Source organism: Lutjanus erythropterus, chromosome 6 (genome assembly GCF_056507025.1).
Source record: "Lutjanus erythropterus isolate fLutEry1 chromosome 6, fLutEry1.hap2, whole genome shotgun sequence".
Taxonomy (NCBI): Eukaryota; Metazoa; Chordata; class Actinopteri; order Lutjaniformes; family Lutjanidae; genus Lutjanus; species Lutjanus erythropterus.
In genome coordinates this window covers 14,587,222-14,613,404 of record NC_139322.1, presented here as the reverse complement: position 1 = coordinate 14,613,404, position 26,183 = coordinate 14,587,222, and the positions used below count along the sequence as shown (strand labels likewise).

The 26,183-nt window shown below is 39.5% G+C and overlaps 1 protein-coding gene across 1 annotated transcript in view; it reads left to right on the top strand.

Moving 5' to 3' along the window:
- nup210 (nucleoporin 210) overlaps positions 1-25,883 on the top strand; it is a 37,481-nt gene extending 11,598 nt beyond the window's left edge. The window contains 28 exon segments of the mRNA XM_084720744.1: positions 594-792; positions 2,257-2,402; positions 3,401-3,619; positions 4,233-4,406; positions 4,612-4,804; positions 5,092-5,198; positions 5,627-5,731; positions 6,263-6,364; positions 7,242-7,370; positions 7,618-7,745; positions 7,937-8,072; positions 8,162-8,224; positions 8,733-8,912; positions 8,996-9,076; positions 10,541-10,672; positions 10,959-11,117; positions 11,493-11,584; positions 11,704-11,878; positions 13,196-13,371; positions 15,025-15,245; positions 16,397-16,533; positions 17,281-17,395; positions 18,303-18,449; positions 19,289-19,539; positions 21,784-21,988; positions 24,212-24,331; positions 24,863-24,940; positions 25,549-25,883. Of these exon segments, the coding sequence (XP_084576870.1) occupies positions 594-792; positions 2,257-2,402; positions 3,401-3,619; positions 4,233-4,406; positions 4,612-4,804; positions 5,092-5,198; positions 5,627-5,731; positions 6,263-6,364; positions 7,242-7,370; positions 7,618-7,745; positions 7,937-8,072; positions 8,162-8,224; positions 8,733-8,912; positions 8,996-9,076; positions 10,541-10,672; positions 10,959-11,117; positions 11,493-11,584; positions 11,704-11,878; positions 13,196-13,371; positions 15,025-15,245; positions 16,397-16,533; positions 17,281-17,395; positions 18,303-18,449; positions 19,289-19,539; positions 21,784-21,988; positions 24,212-24,331; positions 24,863-24,940; positions 25,549-25,655 (4,077 nt within the window). The 3' untranslated portion in view covers positions 25,656-25,883.
- Positions 25,884-26,183: the final 300 nt, after the last annotated feature.

The window sequence follows — 26,183 nt, the reverse complement described above, 5'->3', positions numbered from 1 at the left end:
TTGAAATTGGTGTGATATTTGTGCCACTGTCAATCAAATCTGATCAAACTGAACCACTTACTCGATATTTTTTGTTTTTGCTGTGTTGTTTTGCATCTTTGTTGCTTAAGATTTGGGGAAGATAGACACTTGAAAAGTGCTCCTCATTTTTTCCCAAAGTAGCTCCTTCCTGCATAAAAGCCTTCACTCTTGATGCAGAATTGTCTTGGCATATATGTCCACTTTTTGGAGCTAAAATAATTTCAGTAAATTTTCCAACTTTGGGAGAACTTCAACAATTCCAACTTGGGTTCACTCATTCTATTTCAGTTTGCTTGTCACTGCAACTTTTTCAGAGATGGATGTAAGTGAGATTGCATTCTGCTTCTTCAGTCTGTAATTTTTATTAAACGGTGCAATTTGTCATATCTAATGGAAGTTTTTTATTCTTAAGGCGATCATTTAAGATAATTGAACACAGTTTTAACTAAGTAATTGTGTGGTAATAAAAGTACATTCTTTTTAGCTTCCTTTTTTGCTTGAATTTGCGTCATCATTTCCAACCATTTCCAACTCTCACACTCTTTTCACCGTTAAATATTGTTTTCCTTCAGGTGTATGTTGTGGAGCCTGTAGCCATGGACTTTGCTCCTTGCCCAGTAGAGGCAAGGGTGGGCCTGGTTCTGGATCTGCCCCTCAGGATTTTTGGCCTGCTGGAGGAGGTGGAGGACGAGCGGGTCATGTTGAGCGACTGCTCCCACTTTGACCTGCAGGTTGAAGAGGAGAACCAGGGCGTCTTCCAGCTACTTGACGGTGAGTGCGGGTGATCTGAGTGTGTGAAGCACCAGATTTTCAGAAAAAAAAGAACACAACATCCTGTTGTGCAACAGCTGGTTTACTGTCATCATATATTGTGAGTGATTTCACTCATGGACTCCAAGTAGAGAGGTATTCAGGTAAGGTCACTCTAAGCAATGGATGCTCAGTCATGGGACTCATTCATGGATCACTGATTAGTGTTAATCAATATGAGTGATCATGACTCCTGGCTAGTAATTGGCCAATTGAACCAGATCCAGGCATGAAAGTGTGTTGTGGGTATAATTTAGCCTATTTAACAATGCTGGAGTGAACATCCATGTGGGGCTTACATGAGGAGGGTAATTATGTTGCTCACTCTCATTCATGAAAATGTGTAGTCTTCTTACTGATATCCAGCTGTGTTTAGTGAGAGGGAGCACCTCTTGTGTTCATTGTCTGTTGCAGTAATAACCATAGCTGTGTGTGTGTGTGTGTGTGTGTGTGTGTGTGTGTGTGTGTGTGTGTGTGTGTGTGTGTGTGTGTGTGTGTGTGTAGTGATATTTATCTGTCTAGATTGTCTGTTGTAGATTTATCTGTCTAGAACTCAGCACAAAAATTACATTTGAAAAACTCAACAGTGCCTCTTTTCTAGAAATCAGAACCTGTTTACTCATCATAATCCACAGATCTTGTTGTAAGCAGTTTCATGTCAGAATTTACTTTCAACTGAACTCCACCTGCTAAATTTCAAATGTATTTTTTTGACACTACGAGCATCACAAGCGAAGTGCTGTCCAGTTCCATTATATTCAAGAGAAGGCAGACATCTCTATGGTCGATATCTCAAAAACTCAGAAACTATTTATCTAGAGAGACAAATAGCTCTAGAGGTAAGAGGAAGGAGAAGAGAAGGAAGGAAAATCTGTATTTTTGATTTTGGGGTGAACTGTCCTTTCAAATGATCAGTCATTTTTCCAGTCTGTACAAAGTTTTATGGAAGCACTAGTGCAGGAAACTTTTTAATCAATTCGCTACTTCAACTGCAGTTTTACATTAGAGAAGTAAGAATTAAAGAAAAGATAAATACAAAAACTTTCAGTATTCAAATCCATATTAGTCAACCACCCAGATCAGTTTAATATAAAACACTGTTATTGCCCTGTACTTGACAAACTGTATGAGCACAATCCTCTTAAACACTGAAGCATTTTTAAACTTTTATGGCTCAACATTACAAAATTTATATCTTCGAAAGTTTCCCTGTTAGCAAGATCTACAGTTTTTCATTTTGGAAATGTTTTATTAATCGGAAGAATGGGTTGGGATATATATAATAAGACCTCTGTACTCCAGTGTGGTTTAAAATGGGAAGATAAATGAGTTCACCTGTGTGAACAATTGTGGTTATTTGTACATTGTCATATTGCTTTCTTTCTTACTCTTTGGCTTCTTCCAACCTTCTTTGTCCTGATGCAGAGAGGCTGGTTCCAGGCCAGGACCACTGCAGTGGGGTGAGAGCCAAGGCCCTGGCGTCTGGGTACACCGTGCTGACTGTCAGCTACACCCATGGCAATGTTCACCTCAGTGCAAAGATCACCATCGCTGCCTATTTTCCTCTCAAAGTGAGTCCAAAGGTTTCGTGCTTCTAGGACTTTGCTCCTCATGAACTTTGAGGCCCTCCTAATGGATGTACTTTTCAAGGCCTCCAGATTTAATGTCTAACTGCACATCCCTTTTTGGGTAATTTCTTGTTGTGTATTTAATAGCACATTTTCCATTTGAATGCAGTGAGGCCGCTGCATGGAGTAATAATCTTGTTACGTTACCTGAAGTCTTGATTTGCTTTTCTCACCTCAAAGCACCAATTAGTTTTTGTCTTCTAAGGAAACTCATGCACGCGCGCGCACACACACACACACACTCACATTCACATTCACACACATAGTCCTTACAATAAAGGCAGAAATGTGATGATCAGCCAGTGTAAAAATGTTCTCCTCCTGGGTTTCTTCTGTGCTCTGTGCATTTTAATTATGCATTATACACTTGCTACACTGATTTGTTTTCTACGCCTGTGCTCCAATACTGCACCACAATGAAATTGACTTCAACTGTTGTGGTAGAGGACTTAATTTAACAGTATGACACACATTATGATGAGGTGACTGAATCTCCTGATCATTTTGTCACTCCTGAACCACTGATAGATGTGGTTTTCTCAACATATTACTTTCGGATCATCAGTATAGTAACATGCTGTTTGATGCACCACTTTAGGGGCATTGTATGTTTTTTTTCATCATGGGGTTGAGTAGTATTCTTAAAAATATTGCAGACATTTTTGTGATGTTTCTTCACTTGTTTTGCCCTGGCAGCAAAAGGTTGACCCAATTTTGTTTCTTTGCTGTGAAATACTGCTCAACATTTCCTGAGCCAAGTTCCTCTTAACTGAAGTGGCCAAGCTGATGTAGATAAATACCTGTTTTCTTTTTTTAATTGAGATATCTCCTTTTTTTTTGTAATTAATTTTGGTCCCCCAATGTGGTGACACTTGCAAAAGCATTTTTTCCTGAATGTATCCTGCTTGTACATTTCATGATAAAATCATGTCATTTGACAGGCGATTGACCCTGTATCTGTGGCCGTGGTGACTCTGGGATCATCTAAAGACATGTTGTTCGAGGGCGGGCCTCGGCCTTGGGTGTTAGAGCCCTCAAAGTTCTTCTGCAACCTGAGAGCTGAGGATGAGGCCAGTGTGAGCCTGACTCTGACCAGTCCCTCATCACACAACTACAACCAGCACTGGGTCAGAGCGACCTGCAGGTCCCTGGGAGAGCAGGTTGGATCTTCTGAAATCATATTGTTTTTATTTATTACCATTCATGCAGCTACCTGAAAAAAATGTATGCAGTGTTGGAGTTGTAGCAGTGGAGGTTAAGCATGTGCAGACAGCCTGCATGCAAACAAAAAAAATTGTACATTTGCAAAGCGCGCTCTGTCGGGAGATATCTGTGTCAGTGCAGTGGAAGGAATCTTGAGGCTGAGGTACAGTACAGTACATTTGTGCACAGTAAAGAGCAGGGGAAATGTCTACCTTACATATAAGGTGTCTAGCAATTTATGAAAATATACTTTTATTGACCATAATAAAAGCATACTCTTTAAGTATTATAAACTTTCATTGAATAAAAATATATGGACTTAACTTATCAACTCGCATTACATTTATTGCATTTCTTCAAGGGACTCCAATCCAAATTAGATGTCATAACTTTTTTCCTTGTGCCTTGATAATAAATACAATAGCTTGAAATTCTAGTTTTCTAATCTACCTGTAGTTATTCATATTAAAGAGCATCTCTGCTGTAGTCCTGTGATCAGAATAGTTACAGAAATATGACTAGTATTTCGTCATCATCTCTCAGTTGAGTTGTCATGTTATTGTCATTTAGGTGCTGGAGGTGACGGTGGGCAATGAGGCCAGTGTGACCAATCCTTATCCTGCTGTGGAGCTTGCAGTGGTCAAGTTTGTGTGTGCCCCTCCATCTCGCCTCACTCTGGTCCCAGTGTACACCAGCCCACAGCTGGACCTGACCTGCCCGCTGCTGCAGCAGAACAAACAAGTGGTATGTGTGCGGCCCCTTCACAAGGGCCAACAAGCTTTTCCTGGCTGTGTTTAGCGTACATTTACTTTTTAATAATGGTATTTGTTTTATATTGATTACTTTTATCCATAGCTGTTCATGCTGAAATCACTGAGGAAATTTTATTTTATTTTATTTTTTTTTATTTTTGTTTGTCAAATGAATTTATAAAGAATTCCTTTTCTAGGTACCTGTTTCAAATTACCGTAATCCCACTCTGGACTTGGCTGCTTTTGATCAACAAGGAAGGAAGTTTGACAACTTCAGCTCTCTGAGCATGTTGTGGGAATCGACCAAGGTGTCACTGGCCAGTATTGAACCCACACTGCCCATGGAGCTGCTGCCGTTCAAGGATGGCAACAAACAGATGAAACTTCACGGTACAACACTGACTTTCCTAAAGCCTTTCTAAAGCCTTTCTAGTCAGTTTGTGTTTTGTTGTGTTTTTAGCAGAGTATGGGTTGTCAGCTTAACTTTCTTCCTTTGTTTAGACATTTGGAAAGTAATGAGGTAAAAGCAGGAGAGACAAAAATCTGGCAGGCTTTAATTCTAAGACAGCAGAGGCGCACAGGGAATTCACATATCACTGGAAATAAAATTTTCTTATGTTTTTGCTACCGGTGGAATTGCTGCTCTGTTTACATTTATCTGTTTGCATGTATGGCAGGACGACGGACAGTTCTTGTTCATCATCAGACAGGCATTGCTGCCATCACAGTGACCACTCTGGGTTATGAGGTTTCACACCTGACGGCAGCCAAAGTTCCCAGTCCAGTGAGTAAAGAGACATGTCAGAAAGTTTTTCACTTCCTCTTGAAAAGCAGAAACATCTGAACTTTATTCAAAATATCAGTATAATGAACATTTTGCTAAAGGCTTGTCATCATCAGGTGAGGTTTCTTGACTGAATGAAGAGCTGACTGTGATGGATAAATGTGTTGTTTGCAGTCAGTGTGCAGGTTATACTCTTTTCATTGATGCTGTTTTTCAGTATACTTGCATACTTACAGTACATGTGATAATTAAGCTTCTTCTATTGTTCTTTTCATCTGCTCCAGCTTCAATTTACTTCCTATTTTTATTTATAGACCCAGTTTTTCCTTTATTAATCAGGCATAACCAACATACTGCCTGGTGGTATAATGTTAACATCTGTAACCATAATCCTAGTTTTTCTTCCAACTCTTTCTTCTTCTGGACAGTATGACCCTCTGATACCTGTCTCAGCCACTCTGGAACTCCTGTTAGTTGAAGATGTGAAGATTTCTCCTGAAACAGTGACCATATACAACCACCCAGATGTGCGGGTAAGGGATTATCGGTGCTGTGGCCTCACGTACATCTCCTTACGCTCACGAAGACGAACACTTGACTTCACTTGAACAGACTCACTTTCATGGCTTGTTTTGCTAAAACATAAAATTACATTTGGATATTATTTGCTGTTTTTACTATGTATAACAAAAATGGAAATTTCATTTCACAGGGAACAACTTAAGGAACTCCAGTATTAATAATCATTGTTCTAGACACAGCGAAAACGTCTATCTCTTGCCCTCTTCCTTGGTGGGCCTCCCCTCCTAATCCTGTGAGCTATAGGAGCAGTGTTTTTTAGGTGTGGGGGTTAAATAACAGCTAGTGACCTGTGTAAGAGGATTTTAAAGAGTGAGCGTGATCAGAGGTCCCTTTTGATGTCACGTGTAAGACCAGCTGGCTGTCAGAAAAACATGACAGTTAACTGTCTTAATTTTCTGACTCACTCTGCAATATGTAATCATTTTAGCCATATAATCATTTTCAGCACTGTCACAAGGTATTGATTTTGTTTTGTTTTTCAGGCGAACTTGGCTCTGCAAGAAGGTTCGGGTTATTTTTTTGTCAATACCAGTGTCAACGGGATAGTGGACGTGGTGTTCCAGGAGGCCCAAAGAACAGTTCAGGTAAGAAGGAACATCTGGATTGTGGTAGGATTCATTCATGAGAATTTGTTGTTTCATTATTCATTCATGAATCTAACGCAAAATACTTTTCATACTTTGGATTTTATGCTCGGGTCAAAAACAAGAAATGATAAAATGACTAGGGATTAAATTTTGTTTTGATATTTAATGTGTTTGGTTTGTGGGATCAGGAAGTTGCTGACTTCTTCATGCCTTGCATTTGGTGAACTTACAGCAATACAATTGGGTTTTGATGATACATCATTTAATGTATTAAATATGACCTTGAAAAGCAGTTTAAGTGTTTTTTTTTCTTTGTTTTTTTAATTATCCAATCAGATATTTTGGAAAATAGAAGACTAGGCTCAGTTTGCAGCACACAGTGTAACTCACTGAATGTGTACACTGGGACAGGAATGGGAGCGCTCCAGAACTTGTTTGAGAATCATCCAGCTTTTTTCAGTATCAGATTAAATTGCCAGTGTAAAATTGTCAGTGTAGGGTACACAACAAAAAATGAACTGTTAATAGTTAATTGAGAGAACTTCATTTCCCAAAATGTAAACCAATGGGGCTCATGTTGCTGCCCACAGTCTAACTCACTGTATCTGTGGCAAAATTATACATCCTGTTCCTTTCAAATGTGGTTAGTTAACGCAAGTGAAGACTTTTTACGTGACCTGTTCCAACATACTTTGTTCAGGTGGGAAGCTCAAATTCATCACATTGAATGAGGTAGTGCAATTGAACAAAGTGTATTTGCACAATGACAATAAAATTCTTGATCCATGCTGCTCAAACATGCGCCATCTAATGTAGAGAATTAAGATTTTTGACAATGAAAACATCCACTCTGATTTACTGTATTTATGTCCAGGTTTCTCCCATCCACCCGGGGGAGGTGAAGGTGATGGTTCATGATCTTTGTCTGGCATTTCAAGCACCTGCCACGGCCACAGTGCACGTTTCTGACATCCTGGAGGTTTATGTGCGAGTGGTTGACAAGGTCAGTTTCCAGCCCCCATAATCCCTGATCTCGCAGGGTCCAGACACTGCTTGACTGGATGATCCCTATTATCAGTACTACGCATTCCTGAAATGCCTCAATGACATCTGCACACTACATATGGCCGTCTTTTTCTAGCACTTGCCTTCACAGTTTTCTTGACAGAATTAGCGTCATTAGGTTTGTCCTGTCTGTGAACCAAAATGGTTATTTCACTAATGACGTGTGTCATTCATCTGTATCACAGGTGGAGATCGGCAAGTCTGTGAGAGCTTATGTCAGAGTCTTGGATTCTAATAAGAAGCCTTTCCCAGCCACCAATTTCAAATTCATGAACCTTAAACTCAAGGCAGCTTCTGCAATTGTCTCTTTAAAGTAAGTATTAAGTTGTTGTTTAAGGAAAAATAGCCTTGCAATTAAAATGTCACATCACAAGTCTACAACATATGAACTATATGTCTCATTATAATTTTTTAATCAATATGCATTCTTGAAGTTTTCCAATAACTATTGAACACAGAGTTCCTATGCAGTCGTGTAAATTTCTAAATGTCTGTTTTTTGCAGAGCGTTAGCGGAGGCCACAGAGAACGATACAGCTGTTTTCCTGGTGAAAGGTGTTTCTATTGGTCAGACTACTCTGTCAGCTGTTGTTGTTGATAAAGATGGGAAAAAAATCACATCCGCACCTCAGCAAATTGAGGTATGATTTTGTGTAAATTTCCCAAAAGTCACTTCAAATTGCACTCTTGCACATGCTGCACATATTGTAACTTTTTTTCCTGCTTCCAGGTATTTCCACCGTTCAAACTCATCCCAAGGAAAATGACTCTGTTAATTGGAGCAATGATGCAGGTACGTACAGTACGATATTGATGCTGAAGTTTTGTCTGGAAACAGCTGGCCTCAGTTTATCCTGCCAGAAGAGTTCATCTGGTCTTCAGTTTGTCTTCCAAAAGAGCCCTCTGCCAGGACTCTTCTGGAAGATGACGTTGGCCTAATTGCTCTTGGTTTAAACATTCAGCTCGCCTTTCATTTGCCTCAACTTGAGCTTTAATTAGAAAGCATTTACCATCCATCCAAGAGACCTCCTAATTGCTTAACATTAAACTTTGTAATACACATGCACTGCACATTAAAGTGTTGGATCTCCATTTTTCTAATCTCGAGTAGTTTAATACACAATGGATAATAGGGTTCATCAAATTATTATCAGGCCTTGCACTGATGAAAGCTATTGAATAAACTGTCAGTGGTGTCAAGATCATTCATGCAAGAGTGACGCCCTTTTTTTCCTCTCTCTTTTCCTGTTTCTTTCTTTCCACACTCTCCCTCCCCTTTTCAATCCTGCTGTCATTTATAGATCACGTCTGAGGGTGGCCCTCAGCCTCAGTCCAATATCCTTTTCTCTATCTCCGACGAGAAAATAGCTTCTGTCAATGGAATGGGCCACGTCAGGGGTGTTACCATCGGTAATGTCACTGTGACAGGACTCGTTCAAGCCGTTGATGCAGAGACTGGGAAGCTAGTTGTTGTGTCTCAGGTAAATTTGTGGAAATTGTATAGACTAGTGTTGTAGCTCACTTGAATTTTAAAGATGAAAAGCTCATCCTCCTGTGTCCTCAGGATCAAGTAGAAGTTGAGGTTGTGCAGTTGACGGCCATTCGAATCAGAGCACCTGTCACAAGACTGAAGACAGGAGCACAGGTATAATTATTATTTAATGATTTCAACATTTATACACATAACCAACTGATGGACTGAGAAACCAAAAACCCAAAACAAAAAAAAAAAATGTATATTTGTTTGGGAGTTATCATTAACATAATAGTCCTTCCGTTCTCTCAGTTTCATCAACATCAACAACTTTCATCAACAACTAAATCAGTTGTTGCTGTTTTGGGTCCTGAATAATGTTCATTTCTCCCACTTATCCTCCAGCTGTGTTTCTTGCAATCTCAACTATTGTGTCAGTTTTTCCATTATGTAGATTTCCTCTGCTTTCTCTTAGAGTTGTCACAGTACCAGAATTTACAATACCTACACTATACTTTACCTATACTTAATTATAGTATATATTTAATATGCTATAATTAATGTATTTTGTATTGTTTAAACACACATGGTACTGAACTTACTGTCTCTATCCATTGTTCTTAGGAGGATCCACTGTACCCCATGTCCTTATGATTGCTTGATAGCTATTAACTATATTTTGACCAGATAGTCATCCCTTGTTCATACATTCTCTTTAGTAAAATTAAAAATAGATAAAGTACAGCTTATAGGGTTATATCTTAGTATATTTTGGAAAGTTTTGTATACAGTTTTCCAAAACGTGATATTTTGTTGCATTTTGGAAATATATGTGAGGGGTTTGTGTCTATTACTCCACATTCTCTCTAGCATTTGTGTTTAAATGCTTACTCTTTTTCCAAGAGAATTCCTTTCATGTCTATGAATTGGTGGATGTCGGATGTATTTTCCGCACGCCAATCATCTGAAATTTTATGTCGAAATCTGTTTCGACTTTTCTTTCAAGGCTTTTATGCCTTTTTTAAAATTTTAGATAGGACAGCTGAAGTGAAGACAGGAAAGGAGGAGATGGGGAGGATGACATGCAGCACAGGGCCATAGGAAGGATTTGAACCCACAGCCACTGCAGAGGCCTCAGCTTCGGTACATGAGGCCAACTGAGCTGCCAGGCCAGCGTTGAACACTTATCTGTCATAATTTTTTAATATGTTGCAGATAAAATTCTAATTTGTACTCCTTTGCATGAACTGACGAACTGGCAGAGGCACAATATGTGTATTGTACCAGACATAGTGAAGTGTCGTTCCTGGATAGAAGCTGTCATGGATGCACAGGTTACAGAGTTATAAGATCTGTCATAGTAAAACAAAACACCTTATAAAACAAAACAACCACTCCAACAGAAAAAAAAACTGTAGAGCAATAATAAATTAAAGCAGTTCGTCAGTACAAGAAATAACCAACCAAACACTCAGTATTAATTCTAGCTATAATCAGTGACTTTTAGCTTAATATCTACAGTCCTTTCTTATAACAGTCCCTTCTTGTTATGATTAATTTTAACTGTGAAAAAAAATGGATTCAGCACTGTCAGTACTCACTGATTGCCTTCATTCATCTCCTTTCTTTCTCTAGATGCCTGTGTATGTAATGGGCCTGACCAATAGTCAAACACCCTTCTCCTTTGGAAACGCTCTACCTCACCTCACCTTCCACTGGTCCACCACCAAGAGAGACATTCTGGATGTCCAGTCCAGACACACTGAGGTACACTTCAGTCAGGAGTTTTGCTTTTGCATTCAGTATCACATCCAGTTTCTGCCACTGAGCCATTCCTATTTTTGGGTCCTGCTGTCCCTTCAATCCTTTTATCAGATTGACTTAAGATGTGTTGTCTCTGCATTACAGCATGATTAAAAACAGCATCTGCCTTCTCTCTGCTTCCTTGTCAGCCTCTGCCTCGTCCCCGCTTCCTCATCACTGTTGCCTTTTTTTTTATTTGATTTGCTGCTGCTATTTTTGCCATTCTCATAATGGTGCCTGTCTTCTTCAGGCTAATGTGGAGCTCCAGTCAGAGCACAACTTTGGCATGCGGGTGACTGGAAGAACGAGAGGACGAACAGGACTGAAGGTGGTGCTCAGAGTTGCTGACCCCAGTGCTGGGCAGATAGTGGGCAATCTGCGGGAGCTCACAGATGAGATCCAGATCCAGGTACAACACTGTGACTGCAAGTCTCTATGTACACATTTGAACATTATATCTGAGCAGCAGGATTATAAATATTGTACATACAGATATCTGTAAAGACCCCTTTTATGAACTACTTTGCTTATCGTGGCCACGTCCCCCTGCCGCTTCTTCATAATAGAGAAATCTGGCATTTAAGGCAGCAGAGCAGTGAAGTTGCTGAGCTTTGGAATATCTGAAGTTGTTAACTTTGTGAAGTGATAAGACTGCAGATTAGTTTGAGCTGAATGGATCCGGGCTCAAACTGCATTAAACTATGACATGTCACCAGTGCCGAAACATCAAAGAATGATTAAAGCCCTCTAATAATTGGAGTTTCAACTTTTTGCTTTGATCAAGGTCTATGACAAGCTGCACATGCTTAATCCCGAAGTAAAGGCTGAGGAGCTACTGATGGCTCCGAACTCAGCCCTCAAACTCCAGACGAACAGGTGAGTTACAAGTGCCTGCGCGGTGGGCTTTGTGCACAGGTGAACGTGCGGATTTTTGACAGCAACGTGCACGCAACTGAGATAAACTTGATGGGATTGTGTTTCTCTTTGTCTAATAGGGATGGTGTGGGTGCACTCTCTTACCGGATGCTGGATTGCCCTGACCAGGTTGTTATCGCTCAAGTAGATGATAAGGGCTTTCTCCTCTCTGGCTCTCTCACTGGCATCTCCTCTCTGCTGATCACCTCGCAGGAGACCTTTGGTGTCAATCAAACTCTCATCCTTGCTGTGAAGGTCAGTCCGACAACTGCTGTGTAGAAGTTGTTTCACATTATTGGTTTTAAAGCGGATATTAACAATGAAATCCATTATTTATTTATTGACCCCTTGCCTGTAGTTATAAGGTTAACACTTAATTATGGAGAGAGCAGTTAGCGACTAGAAAACGTGACAAAATACACTGTGGAGCTGAACAATGATGTCTCCCAAAGGATAGATGTTGTTAGTTCAAGCACCTTGATTAACCTGAACCTATTTTTTCATAGATTTTTGTCTAAATGACTAATGGAGACAACAATTTTTGAAACCGGTCCAGCATTTAATGACACTGCTACAGCCATCAGCCGCAAAACTTGGTGCAGTTTAATGCTTGTGGGCAATTGTGTGCTGTCAAAGTACGTCCTCTCGCAGTTCTTGTTTTGCCACTGACAGGCTCAGACAGAGATACACCAGAGATAGACCTTTTTGCTCACAGAGTCAGATCCATTTTGTTATGTTTTATGATCAGCTGTAGAGTGGCAGGAAAGAAGGGGAAAGAGATAGACAGAATTGGCGATATGAGGAACGATGAACAAAATTACCACCTTGTTAACTTGCCATCTCCCTTCTCCATCCCTGGTATCAAGGCACTAATAGGCTAAACATGGCCTGGAACCGGATAGGACAGTGTCTGGTTCCATTAAATTATTTGGAATTATTCAGTTTTGTTGGAGGCTTTCTTTTATTTTAATCTGAGTAAGTTTTCTAGCCTTTACGACACTAGTTTAGCAGTCCAGAAAACTCACAGAATTGTAAGTCATGATGCTACTCAACCAGTCAAATCTGTGCACTCTGATGAACATTGCAACTCATCTGTGAATAAGATTACACACGCTATAAAAAAAGAAAAGATAAAAAAAAAATTGTATTTAGTCAAATTCTATGTTAAAGGAGGAGAAATTTAGAAAATAAAACAAAAATGTTAATTTTACTCACTTACCTATGAATAGTAAAACAAGAGCAACTGCTGTTTTGCAGTGGTCTCATTTTTATTTATTTATTTTTTTAAACAAACATGGTTAAATTAAGAACTGCTGAGCAAGAATACATGTAGGTTATTCTGATGGCATAGATTTCTATATAACATCTTTGTAAAAATATTGTCAGCATATCAAACAGTAACCATGTGTCATCTGTCACTTTGAACCATGAGCTTTCCTGTAGTCTAATATCATTACAGAATGATTCTCAGTGGGCTGAGTTGTTTGACCAGTCTTAATCATGAACAGAAGGACTAACTAATAACAGCTGACATTGTCCCTGTGGTAACTTGTTCTTCTCTTCATTCCTCAGGTGGTGCCTGTGTCCTACGTACGCTTCAATACCAGTCCAGTGCTCTACACGCACACCAGGGAGAACCTGAAAGCCTTACCCCTGGGCATAGTGCTCACCTTCACCGTCCACTTCCATGCCAGCACTGGAGAGGCCCTACACAGCTCCAACTCCCACCTCACGTTCTCCACAAACAGGTCTGTCAACACGAAATCTGCAGGCTCTTAAACACAAATTTACGTTTCAGATGTTGCTGTCATTTACTGACATAATTCATACCTTCATAAACAGTCTGACTCAATGAGTGAAACATGACTTTCTCGACAGGCAGTCAGAGGAGGGAGAAGGATATGTTTTGCAGTTTGCTTTGTGCCCCAAGGTTGAGAAGCTATTATCCTGCTCTTCTAGGCTATATATAGAGAGCGCACCGAGGCCTCTCTTTGAGTGGCCCGTTCGTGCAACCTCAGCCAGCCTTGCGTGACCTAATGTCTCCCTCTATTTCAAATTCTGCCAGACAAGTCATGTCAACCCAAACTCTACTCACCCTCTACCAGCTGAGCAGAAAAATTACTCATTTGGGATACACTGCTACAGTGTCAAAATCATAACATGGATAATTGACACTATATCGATTTTTTTGTTGCTGTTTTTATTTTGATTTATTTGGCACAGTGTATATTTATGATGTTGATCCCTGCAAGATATATCTGTAACACTCAATATTTTCTATACTTAGCCAGTGCTATGATACACCATATCATTCCTTATCTTTCTGTGTGCATTAATATCTGTACAGCACAGAGTAGCTGAGGTCATGGCAGGGTGCATGTGGAGTTCACAGCATTAATTTAGTGGGCTGTGCCTTCAACCTCATTTCAGATGGAGTTGTTTCCACCTGAGAGAGTGTGCAAAATTAATGGCAGTGTTGGGCAAGAGGGAGGAGCACTGCTGCTCTCCCAATGAGGGACTCCCTCATCTGGCTGCACAATAAATTGATTCCATTACCTTGTTCTCCAGGTGCTGACAGACAATTTTAGGGGAAAAGTATCAAAATCAGAGTGGTAAAGGACAGATAGTCTTGGGACTGAGGGGGCTGGCCTGTGATTAGATCTACTTCAGTCTCCAAGGAGCCAATTGGATTTTACTGGTGTCTGAGGTGGGAGCAATCTGGCCCTATTTCAGAACATATAGTTTAGAGAAGGAGGCAAAAAGGAAATAGAAATAAAGTAAGACTTCAGACTATTGCAACAAGAAATAAAATGCTAAACTAAATTAAGGAATGAGAAGTATAGTTTTTCAAAACAAAAGTTTGTTTTGTTAAGCATATTTTTTAGTGTTGGACTCATGACAGATGAGGGTTGGGGATGAAAAGATTAGAGGGGTCACACACAGGGGGGTGAATGGCCTGTCACCACAAGGTACTGAGAAAAATTAGGTGTCTTTGTTCCTGAACCTAAGTTGCAATAACATTATTTCAGCATATTTTTAACTCCTTTAAAGGGTAGGTTCACATTTTTTCAAGTCTTGTCATAAAATAATACTCACATTCCCATATGTACATTGAAACAGTTTTTGGTGTAATTATCCCCACTTTCTTTACTGGAGCGTCTATTAACATGGTTTCAACATAAGTGATGGGATGCAAAATACAGTCTTCGTTCTGTTTAACAATAAAGTCTAGTTTAGTTTAAGCTAATATGATTCTGCAGCAGAATCACTTTTTTCACTATTTTCTAATATTTTATAGACATTTTACAGCCCTAGATCAAACATGACAGTTAACATACATTATGCACAGGTGAACGTGCGTACATTAACATTGTCCCCTATACTTCTGTTCCGCCCTGCAGAGATGACCTGGTGCAGGTGGGGATTGGGCCTGGTAACCACACTCTGACCGTGAGGACAATCAACGTAGGCCTCACTCTACTTGCTGTGTGGGACACTGGAAATGCGGGTGTGGCAGACTATGTTCCAATTCCCGTCGTGCATGCCATCCACCCACATGAGGCCCAAAGACTGGTGGTGGGGGATGTGGTCTGTTTCAGTGCCCTCTTATCCAGTCCAGATGGTGAGAGAACTAGATGATCTTTAATCAACACAAACACTGTATTATAGGGATGTAACAATACCAAAATCTTGAGGTATGATAATACCACAACACAGTCCACAATACGATATTTATCGCAATATCAAAAAACAAAGTAAAATGACAAAAAAATAATAATAATATTAAGTTATAAATCTGACATGTACAGTGTTTTCATTTGTATCACATTTGTTTTCCCTCATAACTTAAGGTGCTTCTACATTCCTGCTTTAAAAATACACTAAAAGTAGCAAGCCATGACCTAAATATGTGTAAAAAAAATTGGCACGAGTTGTCTTTGGCAATGTATGTACACTTACAAATCAAAAACAATGCAGCAGTCAGTAGCAGTCATTTTATAAGAAATAAAATAAAAATGGAAAAGGAAAAGGCGGTTGCTAAAGCACTAAACCCTAAATCCAGTGAACGTTTTCCAAAAAATTGAAAAGGTAGCACATCTTCAAGTGGAGAGAAAACGCTCGCACTTCACTTGTTTCTTTTTGCTCACATAGATAGCTCACAATAGACAAATGGTTACACACTTACACAGGCATTCATCAGAGCAATTTCAGTGTACTGGAATCCTTCAGACTCTGTGCTGAAATGTGTAAGTGTCTACTGCCATGTGAGCCAAACAAACATGAATACATATCACTTCAGATATAGTCATAGTCCAGTATGGGATAGGTGGACATGTTTTTGATAACAAAAATGCAGTATTTGATATATTGTTAGATATCTACAGTATTGTGTGTATGTGTAAATGATCAAAAAATGACATATTTGACAAATCAGAGAGAATAAAGGAAAATCATTTGGAACAGTAATAATGATGACAGCCTGGTCATGTATTATCTGCTTTTGTGCTCCTCCACAATCTTTAGGCAGTGAAATATTATTTTATTTGTTCTTTGTGATTAAAAGTGGAATTATAAGCTTCTTCATGACTCTGTATTTTATTAAACTCCCTGTTAGGATAAAGTACCTATTAATCTTAAGCCCATTTGAATTTTAGTACTTCTCTTGGCTGAGGGGATCCCTGTATTTTATTTTACCTTGCACATTATAAGCCGGTTTAGTTCAGCGAAGTGTAAATATTTTTAAAGGCTGAACTTTATACTCCTTCTTTGCAGGTGGTCATGGTACTTGGAGCTCCTCGGCTAATGGCGTACTTCAGGTGGACCCTAAGACTGGTGCGGCAGTCGCCAGAGACTCTGGGACAGTCACTGTGTACTACGAGATTCCTGGTGTTTTGAAAACGTACGCAGAGGTATGTTATCGGATACTAAGTACCATCTTTGCTGCAATGCTTCACTGACAGACTGCAGTACATATTGTTTGTCATAGCTGTGATGAATGAGCTACAAGAAACAGGTTCTTAGTGTCCTAATTATGCAAACAGCACGGCTCTCTGGTCTCTCTACTTCTGCTCTCGACATCTCTGTTCTCTAGAGATTTTGATCTTCTCTGTCAATGCATCGTACTGTTTCAATTCCTCTGCAATATATCATAACAAGCATAAGAATACAACAGGTGTAAAGTGTATCCATCATCACCTTTGCGTAACGTGCACCCTAATGTGTGTGCATGACATTACTGCTGTTGAGATTCTCATACATGATGAAGTGTGGGAAGGATTAATTGGCTCTGCTTCAGAGTGTCACCATACTCCGTCCTTCCTGCTCGTGAGCTGAATGTAACCTGCAGTTTTATATGAATATTTCCTTATTATCAGAGCGAGAATTGATGAGATTTGGTGTGAGGTGTTTTATCTTAAACAGAAAGGTGCTCACAGCCATTCTAACAAAATGAGCTGAAGGAGACGTTGATAAAGGTAGCAGTAATGTTATATTAAACTTTGAGCTTTGTTTTAATTAGGTTTGTTTCACTGACAGACTACTGTGATTGATGTAAATAATTAGTTGTGGATTTAAATTATATTGTGAAATATTCCATGCACATACCTGATTTTTCGTAGGATTAATTGACTGTTTTTGTTCTCTGTTTGACTCTGTAGGTAGTCGTGGAAGCAGCTACAAGGACAGCAGCCATGGCGCAGGCTACACCCGTCAGGAACGGCAAGGAAACGAAGGTCCTTCTCACGACCAGAGAGAGAGGAACCAACCTCATTGGTACTGAACTGACTGAGTTTTAGTGAAGCATTTGTTGAAAGAATAGTTCAGCATCTTGGGAACTACACTTAAGGCCCAGCATGAGTTTACAGATTGCAAACACCTAATTTCACACTCTGCTTTCAAGCATGTAGGAGAACAGGCTATATTTGGAGTCAGTATTTGTCCGTTGAGGGCTACTGTAGAAGAGGACCTGTGCCCTCTGTAAATATAAACTGCTCCTTCTAAGGTAACAAAAACACAATGATTTGAATTTTTAGGTGATTATACACTAATGAAAAATATAAAATATAATGAAAATATAATTTCCCATTTCTGCCATAACCTGCCAATAACTCCCTGTAGATCTTGGACATTTAATTTGCTTTGTTTCTGAACATTAGTTGTGAAGATTGATACCATTCTTATGCATGTGTGGCAATATGAGCCTACAGCCAGTTATTTTAGTTTAGCACAAAACAGGGCAAAAATTGGGGGATCTGGTTACTGGTAACTGTAACTACTTCTTCTTAAAAAAACAAAAAAACAAAACATAACATTTAATTTGCACAACGAGAGGAGGAGGCTGCCCATGAATCATCACGCAATCATGTGAGCTAGCAGTAGGAACCACAGAGGCAACGAGTACTAACCAATCACTCTAAAGGTTCCCACTATCCGGCAACTGTGTGAATGGCATGAAAAGGTTTTTTAAATTAATTTCTTTTAAAGGTTCATATTTAACAGACAGATGCAATAGTGGTACAAGTCTTCTCGTGAAACATTTGCTTTAACTCCCTGTTATCCTGAAAAACTAAAGACTTATAAATAAATCTGTTACATTAAAACAGTTTTTTTGATTCAGTAACAAAGTGTGCAATAAAGCACAAAAGTTTTGTATCTCATGTCAGTTTGCTTTCCCCTGCAGGAACCTGTTCCTCTGCCCAGACTGAAGCCATTTCACAGCTGCGGCCAGAAACCTCTGTCAGCTGCCATCTCAGCTTCACCAGTGATGTCATTGACTTTTCTGCTAATGATGTCTTCAAAACAACCACCAGCTTTGACTCCAGCATTGGTAAGGCTGACCTGAATTCAGACCAGAGAGCAGGTTTGTGGTCAAAGAAGCAATGACTCTTCAGAGTCAGATAGAGTGCATCAGGCCTTATTTGCTCACTTACTTACAAACAGCACTGATGTATCCTTGATTCCTTGAATTTAAATGACTAATCAATTAATTTAAGAATCATAGCACAGTCCAAACCTGTATGTTTTTTTTTTCTTTTACTTTCACATAATCATCTACGTTTTAGAGGTGCTCTAAATATCCCCAAATAAAATGTATTTTAAACCAAACCTTGGCACACTGTTTATGCGAACGCCCTGCATGACTGGCAGGAAAATACTGTTTACAAGGGCGTAATCAATACCTGCATTGCACTTGGAATGAATTTAGCAGCAAATATAAAAGTTGTCCAAGTGATGTATTGAACTGCAGAGAGTCCCTGTTGCTGGAAAGCACTGCCCTAATTGTGTTTGGGGTTTGGGACTTCACCCCAGTTGTTGGCTTATCTCTGAGGGGGGATCCATTGTGTGTGTGTGTGTGTGTGTGTGTGTGTGTGTGTCTGTGTGTCTGTGTCTGTGTCTGTGTGTGTGTGTGTGTGTGTGTGTGTGTGTGTGTGTGTGTGTGTGTGTGTGTGTGTGTACAAGACCATAACCACTCAGCTGAATCCCACTGAGGTCCTATTATGGGCATGTGATTGTTAAATGACCCTTTCTGTCAAATTTAGAGCTAAGTGGGAACACATATTACTTGTACGTATTCTGTACCTTTTAAGACCACATTCTTTTCCAAAAGGCACACATCAATAATTTCTCTTGACCCATGACTTTTGTCCCTGTGAATTCCTGCCCCAGGACTCTACACATGTTCCATGACCTTGCAGCCAGCGACTGACCAGCAGACCCGTGTGCTCAGCATGTCCATGACCAACCTGCTGGTGAAGGCGGTCCTGGAGGGCAGTGCCTTCTCTGGGGAACAGGTCAGCGCCGTGCTGCCCATAGAGCCAGGCCTCTATTCTGACCAGACTGAGCTGCTGCTCTCAAACCTGCACCCGTCAGCTGAGCTCACCATCTACGGCCCGACTGCAGCCCTGTCCAACATGGAGGTCAGGAAAATTATTATTTATAACAGAATCTCTTTGTCTCATTGTTATATTATTACAGTCGGTGTAAGTCCAAAATTAAAGATTCATATTTTTCTTTTTAATCGTAATGCTGTTTATCCATCAGGATTGTTTTGGCACGAGTTGCCAAGTTTTGGAGATATCAATCGGAGAAATGTCTGCCTTTTTCTGATGATAATGGAGCAAAAAAGTTTGAAAAAAAATTTTGCTGCATGTCATTCCCCCTCTCTCTACCCCCTCTCCTGTCATATCTTCAGCTGCCCCTATCCAAAATAAAGGCAAAAGCCCAAAAAATAATCTTAAAAAAAAAAAAAAAAAAGTTTGAAAAAATTAAGAGCAATGTTTCTCTCAAGAAATCATAACTCAGTTTCTCAAGATAATCCACTGACCTTGCTGTGAGGAGTTTCATGTAGGAACTTTTTTCTTTCTGCTGAACTATACCCACCAACCGGATCACTGTACTAGCTAACTCAGTGGTGCTAACCTTACACAGGACTCCATTAATAGGAAAGGGTATTGTTAGGATTTATTGATACTACAACTCTGGATAATACTGCTTATCAATAAGGTACTTTAACAGTCCTTTTATGGGCTCTTTTTCCATACTAAATATTTGCTTTTTAAAAATATAGAATTTTAAAAAAGAAATAATTCTTAATAGGATTAGAATGTAACACTTTATGTATAATATATTGTGTATCTGCATTTTAAAAGACCCTGGGAACCAGCAACAACCTCCGAAATAGGAAATTACATGCTGAAAATGGCAAATGATGGGATGGGATGCTAATGGTACAAAAATAAACAAGCAAACAGCTGTTACTTTTTCTTTTCAGTGATGAAGTCATTTTAATACCAGGGCTCACCTCTCAACATGCAAATTTTCCACAAAAACAAATTCCCACCCCACACTATTTTACAGGGGCACCATCACTACTACCTGGCCTTAGTCCCACCCAAGACAAGACAAGAGAAGAATTAGTTTAAAGAAAGACAAACAAGCCAGGGTATTTTTGTTCCCCTACAGCAGAATTACATTGTGTGGGGTCAGACCTTACTCCAGAACCAAGTGCTGTGGAGAAAGGTCTAGCTTTGGGAGACAGCAGCAACAGTAATGTGTACAACAGCATATTGACTATATAAACTCAATAACATCTCTCTGGAAACAAATGTAATATTTCAATAAAATAAATCATATTCAGAAAAGGAGATGACTGGTTGCTCTGTATATATATAATAAATAATATCCCTGAATTCACAGTACTGAGTGAAGTTTAAAAGGATGAAAAACACAGACAGTATCAGTACCAGTCCTTCTTCCTGCCGTCCTCTGTCCTCCTCCCTCTGCTGCTGATGTGATTGACTGCCTGCAGTTTCTGCTGCCAGAGGGAGGAGGGACTGGTTGTCTCAGCCAGCAGTGAGTTTACAAGAATCTGACAAATTTTAAGACCTTAATAAGTTTAAGACGTTAATACGTTGCAAACTAATCTACACAGTTAGACTACATAGAAAGGTTTCATTTTAGCTTGTTGTTAACAGTTTGCTATTAGCCAAACTAGAGCACTGTGCTTACATAACACATAGTGATGGTTGGTGAGAGGCAGAGAGAAAGCTGAATAAAATATCTCTTTCAACAAACATATTTATGCAGGCAAGGTGTATTGGTAAAGTCTTGGCTTTTTACTCGCACAGGTTTTGTTGCACTTACGTATAGTTACAAGTGTAGTTTTAGTCAGCCCGAGTAGCAGGCTAATCTTTGAGTTATTTCACTGTGTGTGCGCTGGTATGCATGTGGAGGAGCTGCCCCGAAACAGAGAGCAGGGGAGAGGCTGCAGCATGATAATAAATTACACCAAAATGTTAAAAAGTACCAATAAAAAACACAGTGTCAAAGGTTATCAATACTCAGTCCAGTCTTTAATCATTTATACCAGGCTTTGATACCCAGTCCAAGCCTAATGGCCTAATGTTTACGAATGTGTCAAAGCCCCTCATCCTTCCCTCTGAGAAATTAGGTCATGATTTCGGGAAAGAGTAATTGCCACTGAATTCCATAGAAGGCAGAAACTCGGCAAATCACATCAAAACAATCTATATGATAAGTAAGTCCACAGGTAGAATGATTTGAGGCTGGACTGTCCCTTTAAGAACAAAGCATGTATGTATATAACACATTTCCTTTAAGAACAAAACATACGTGTTTATAACATGTTTCTACATCTTCAGGTGGTGTCTACTTCTCCCAGCATTGCTGTCCAAGAGAAGGAGGTGCACCATAGCTTCCCCAGTTACGCAAAGTACACCGTCATCGCAGTGGACCCTCAGGCAGCTTTCTCTGCTTCTGTTTCCATAAGCAGCCCTTCCTGCAGCAAGGCGCTCATCATCCCAGTCACTTTGATTCACGTGTCTGATCCCAATGCTGCCATCCAAGGTTAGATATCCTTTCAGTGCAAATGACAAGTCGCCGCCTCGAGCCACAAGGTCATGTTGGTTAAACTGAACTTAATGTGTAAGGTCACAGGAAAGGTATAAGGACTGTCACTTTTTCAAAAAATCAAGTTTGAATAAATTTGAACTAACACATAATTAGTTCTAATTAACTTAAAAGCAATCCATGTTGCCTAATCCTAAAATACTTTGTAAAGATAACATCCCAATCAACTCCAAATGCATTTATAGAGCACATTAATAAACAACAGTTGACCACCGTGCTGCACATCAAATATAGCAAAAACCATAAAAACAACACTGTAAAGTAATAACACAACAAAAACAGCAGAAACATTAATCCATAAAAGGAAAGCCATAAGAACAGTGCAACCCTCGTACTGACATTGTTCTATTCAGGTTTGTTGTCTCACTAAGTGACAAGAGGACATTACTGTAAAGCAGTGTGTCAGCAATGATGCCTTACTCTACCTTGATCCCAAACTTTTCCATCTGTGGTGTCAAATTCCAAACTCCTCTACATATTACTTCTCAGATGGTTTGTTGTCTCAGTACAACATACAGAACGACTCTCTACATTACAAAAACCACAGTTCATCGAGTGGTCACTTGAGGAAGGCATGAAAAGTTAGTCGATCCCCCAAACCCTCTTATGAGAATGCCTTTTTAAACCGCAGAAATAAACATGTTTACAACCTGGTGCAAAAAGCGGTTCTGGTCTCTCTATTTAAGGGCTGCCCACTCTGAGTGACAGGTGGGTGCTTTCGCAGGTGACGAGCCACTATATAGCTGTTTGATTTGGGTGCCTCAGCTTCTCATTTGTGGAATAGCCAAGAGTAGGGCTGGCAGATGAAAAAAACTAATCTAATTATGATTATTTTCATTGTTATCGCAATTTAAATTTGATTTACGTTATTAGAGGGAATGATCACCTTTGTCATTATTCTCATTTTCATTGAAAAAGTGATTTTTTATTTTTGCAGGGATCTGTACCAAAGAAAGATATTTTCTTCAGTCTGTAGAGTATGAAGAGTAGGCCAGGACATCTCTGCAGCAGGACAGTATTTAATTTAAAATGGTATTTTGACACACATGTTGCCTTTAACAAATATCGTACCTCCTGTGGTTTAAAAATTACAGAGGGCCACACAGCAGTTTTGCAAAATTGTTAATTGAATGTTCTAACCTAACTGGAAGTTAGCTGACTCAGGAACAGCCAGAGCCACCACACTCTGAGCTTCAAAACGGCTCTGCAGAAATCTGTGGGTGATTTCATAGATGCTCCATCCACTAATTATTGTACTGGCTATACTGGTTTTTCCTCATCTTGCGTTAGTAAAGATAACAACTGGGCATGTACAGGACATTGTGGGACATGTGCTCGCTGGAGCACAAGTCATGTCCTGCCTGTTATTTTTAATTTTAACTTTAAATTTACATTTTTTCCATGTTCATGTAGGTTGGGTTTTTGCGTAAAAAGTGACAGCCCTAGATGTAGTAATGAAATATAAAAAAGGGAATGTGTATTCTCAAAACATCAGGATGTCATTATCTTACTGGGTTTAATTTATTTAACAGCTTATTTAAAGGTGGGGTGGGCGGTTTATTTTGAGCAAAAGTTCCTTAATAACATTTAAGTATAATGGAATTGATTAATCCTCCAAACATTACAATTCCAGTTCCAATCATAGATCAGCAAACAACATGGCGGCACAGGCCTGTCAAACTTTGCATTTATCTGTATGTTGAAGCAGCGTGTAAGGGCCTGTAAGAAAAGCATCTTTATTTGGAGATTTTCAAAAAGTTTAAACACAAGAGCTGCAGTGTGAGAAATGGATTAAAGTTAGTCTTTATCTGGTCTAACATAAGCTGCAAACGTCCGGTAAGATAGTTGATTGTTAAGTTCCCAAAACATCAGTATTTGATGACACGAGCATGAGACTCAACAATCAACTGTCTTTCTCCAGAATCTGCAACATAACCAACAAATATAACTTGGTGTGTTGTTCAGTAATATTTGTAGGACATCTGTAGGACGAGGCAGATTTTCAGAAACCATTGTTTCATTTGGATTTCAGATTTCGCTGCCACTGTTAGAAGCATCATTATCCCTCAGTGCCATAGTTACTTTTTGTTTATGTGTTGTATGTTCTCAGCTGAAGAGGTTTTGACAGCCTTTTATCACATCCAACCTCTCTCTCAGCAGCTGCTGCTCCAGTTGTTAGCATGGAGGGGGGCCACTCCCTGCACAGCTTCATAAACTGCTACCAGATGATGTTCTTCACCCTCTTCGCTCTGCTGGCCGGTACAGCTATCATCATCATCGGTGGGTCACCACTTTTCTGTGGAAAAATGCTATGCTTGTAAAACAGGGGTAGTTGGAGGCACTGTAATACTTTTTAAAGATTTGAATACCTGCATTATTTTGTGTGATAATGAGGAATGTTTGGTTCATTGGTTGTTTTCAGTCATTGCTCGTTTAATGGATTTAGATTTATGCGACTTGAGTCTACTTGGCTCTTGGGGATTTGTTGTTATTTATATTTGTAATGGTTTTCACTCTTATTATAATGAGGGCAGCTAAAACATGCTTTCATTTCTTTTATATATTACATTTTGAAAGTAAATGCCTCCACCACTGCAGGGCAAGGCAAGGTCAAGTTTGTCTTTTGTAACAAAAGGAAACATAACAAATCCCTTCAAAAGTCCTGTTATAACTTGACAGTCTTAGTTTGTTTTCATCAGTGGCGCACCCAGTTCGTAGCATTTGAGGTTGTGAAGAAACCGTGTGATTCCCAAGAGATCTTTTTTATACAGAGCTCTTCAAACACTGATTATGTGTTTTTATCCCCTGCAGTCCTCCACAGTGTGTTCACTCCAAGGGAACAGTCTTATCATCCTGCTTTCGACAGGAGGATGTCGCCACACTCTTAGGGTAGGACACCCTCACTGTGACACTTCCCTGCTACGGATATTAAGTAAATAAAGACTAAAGCATACATTCAAAGGGATATAACACTAAATGTCAGCCTTGGAGCTCCATCTCACTGCAAAGACAAGTTTGTTCAACCCCTGAATCTGTGGTACCACCAGGCTGTAAAGCTCCACTGAGAATTAATTAGAAAGGAGAAGAGGTTCTGACAGCATCCAGGACAATTTTCTGGCATCAGAATAGATCTTTTTGAGCAAATTCCACCTCACTCATTACAAATTAGAGCTCATTTGGATATAAAACCCAACAAAACGTCCCTATATTTATTGTAAATTAAGCTGCTGGAGGTGGTGTTTGATGTCACAATTTATAGCCTGAACTCTGGCTGCTGCAGTGTTTGAACAGATTTATACACATTACCACTACAAATTAGGCCATTGATTTCTGTCTTTTAAGCCAAGTGGTGTTTGCTTTTAAGATTTTCCATATTTGCCCAACTTTAACTGTTAGCGACTGATTTGCTCCTCTTATTTCTTGTTTATAATATTTTCTGTCCACAAAGTGACCTGCTATAGATGCTATATTTAGTGCTATATTTGGCTTGCTTTCAGCTCTACTGGACTCTCCAGACAGGAACTCCTTCAGCTGCAGAGTACTGCGGATGGACCCAAAAAGCAGCCCCAGGTCCCGCCTCTATTCTCAGGACTACAGGTCCTGATAAAGCTCTCTGTCCTGGTCTCTATTCTTCAAAGGAAGAACACCGCAGGCCATTAATGCATATTGAATGTGCCTCTGTCCCTCAGTATGAATGATATGGGATGTGACTGCAAAATCTCAGTTTCGTTCTGTTGTCTTTACATGTTGGTACAGATGCTTAAAAGAAATTCAGAAAAGCAGATCAGTTAAGACTGATCAGTTAAGAGCTGCAAGCTGATTAATAGGGCTATTATCTTTGTGTGTACGTTTTTGTGTGTGAAAACAGTTCATATATATATACAGTATGTGTGTTCTTTTGTGGTTTGCCCTGGAAATAGTTTTTATACAAAACCACTTTGTTATTAACTGACATCTTTTGAAGAGTGCTTAAAAAGCCAAATCACTAGTTTGTGCTTAAAGGGATAGTATGGACTTTTTTAAGTGGGGTACCTATCCATAGTTGGGGTATTAACTACGGTAGACGGCCGTCGACATGCCCCTAGTTTGGAGAAGCAGTATTGTATTGTTTTAAATTTAAATGTGTGCTATA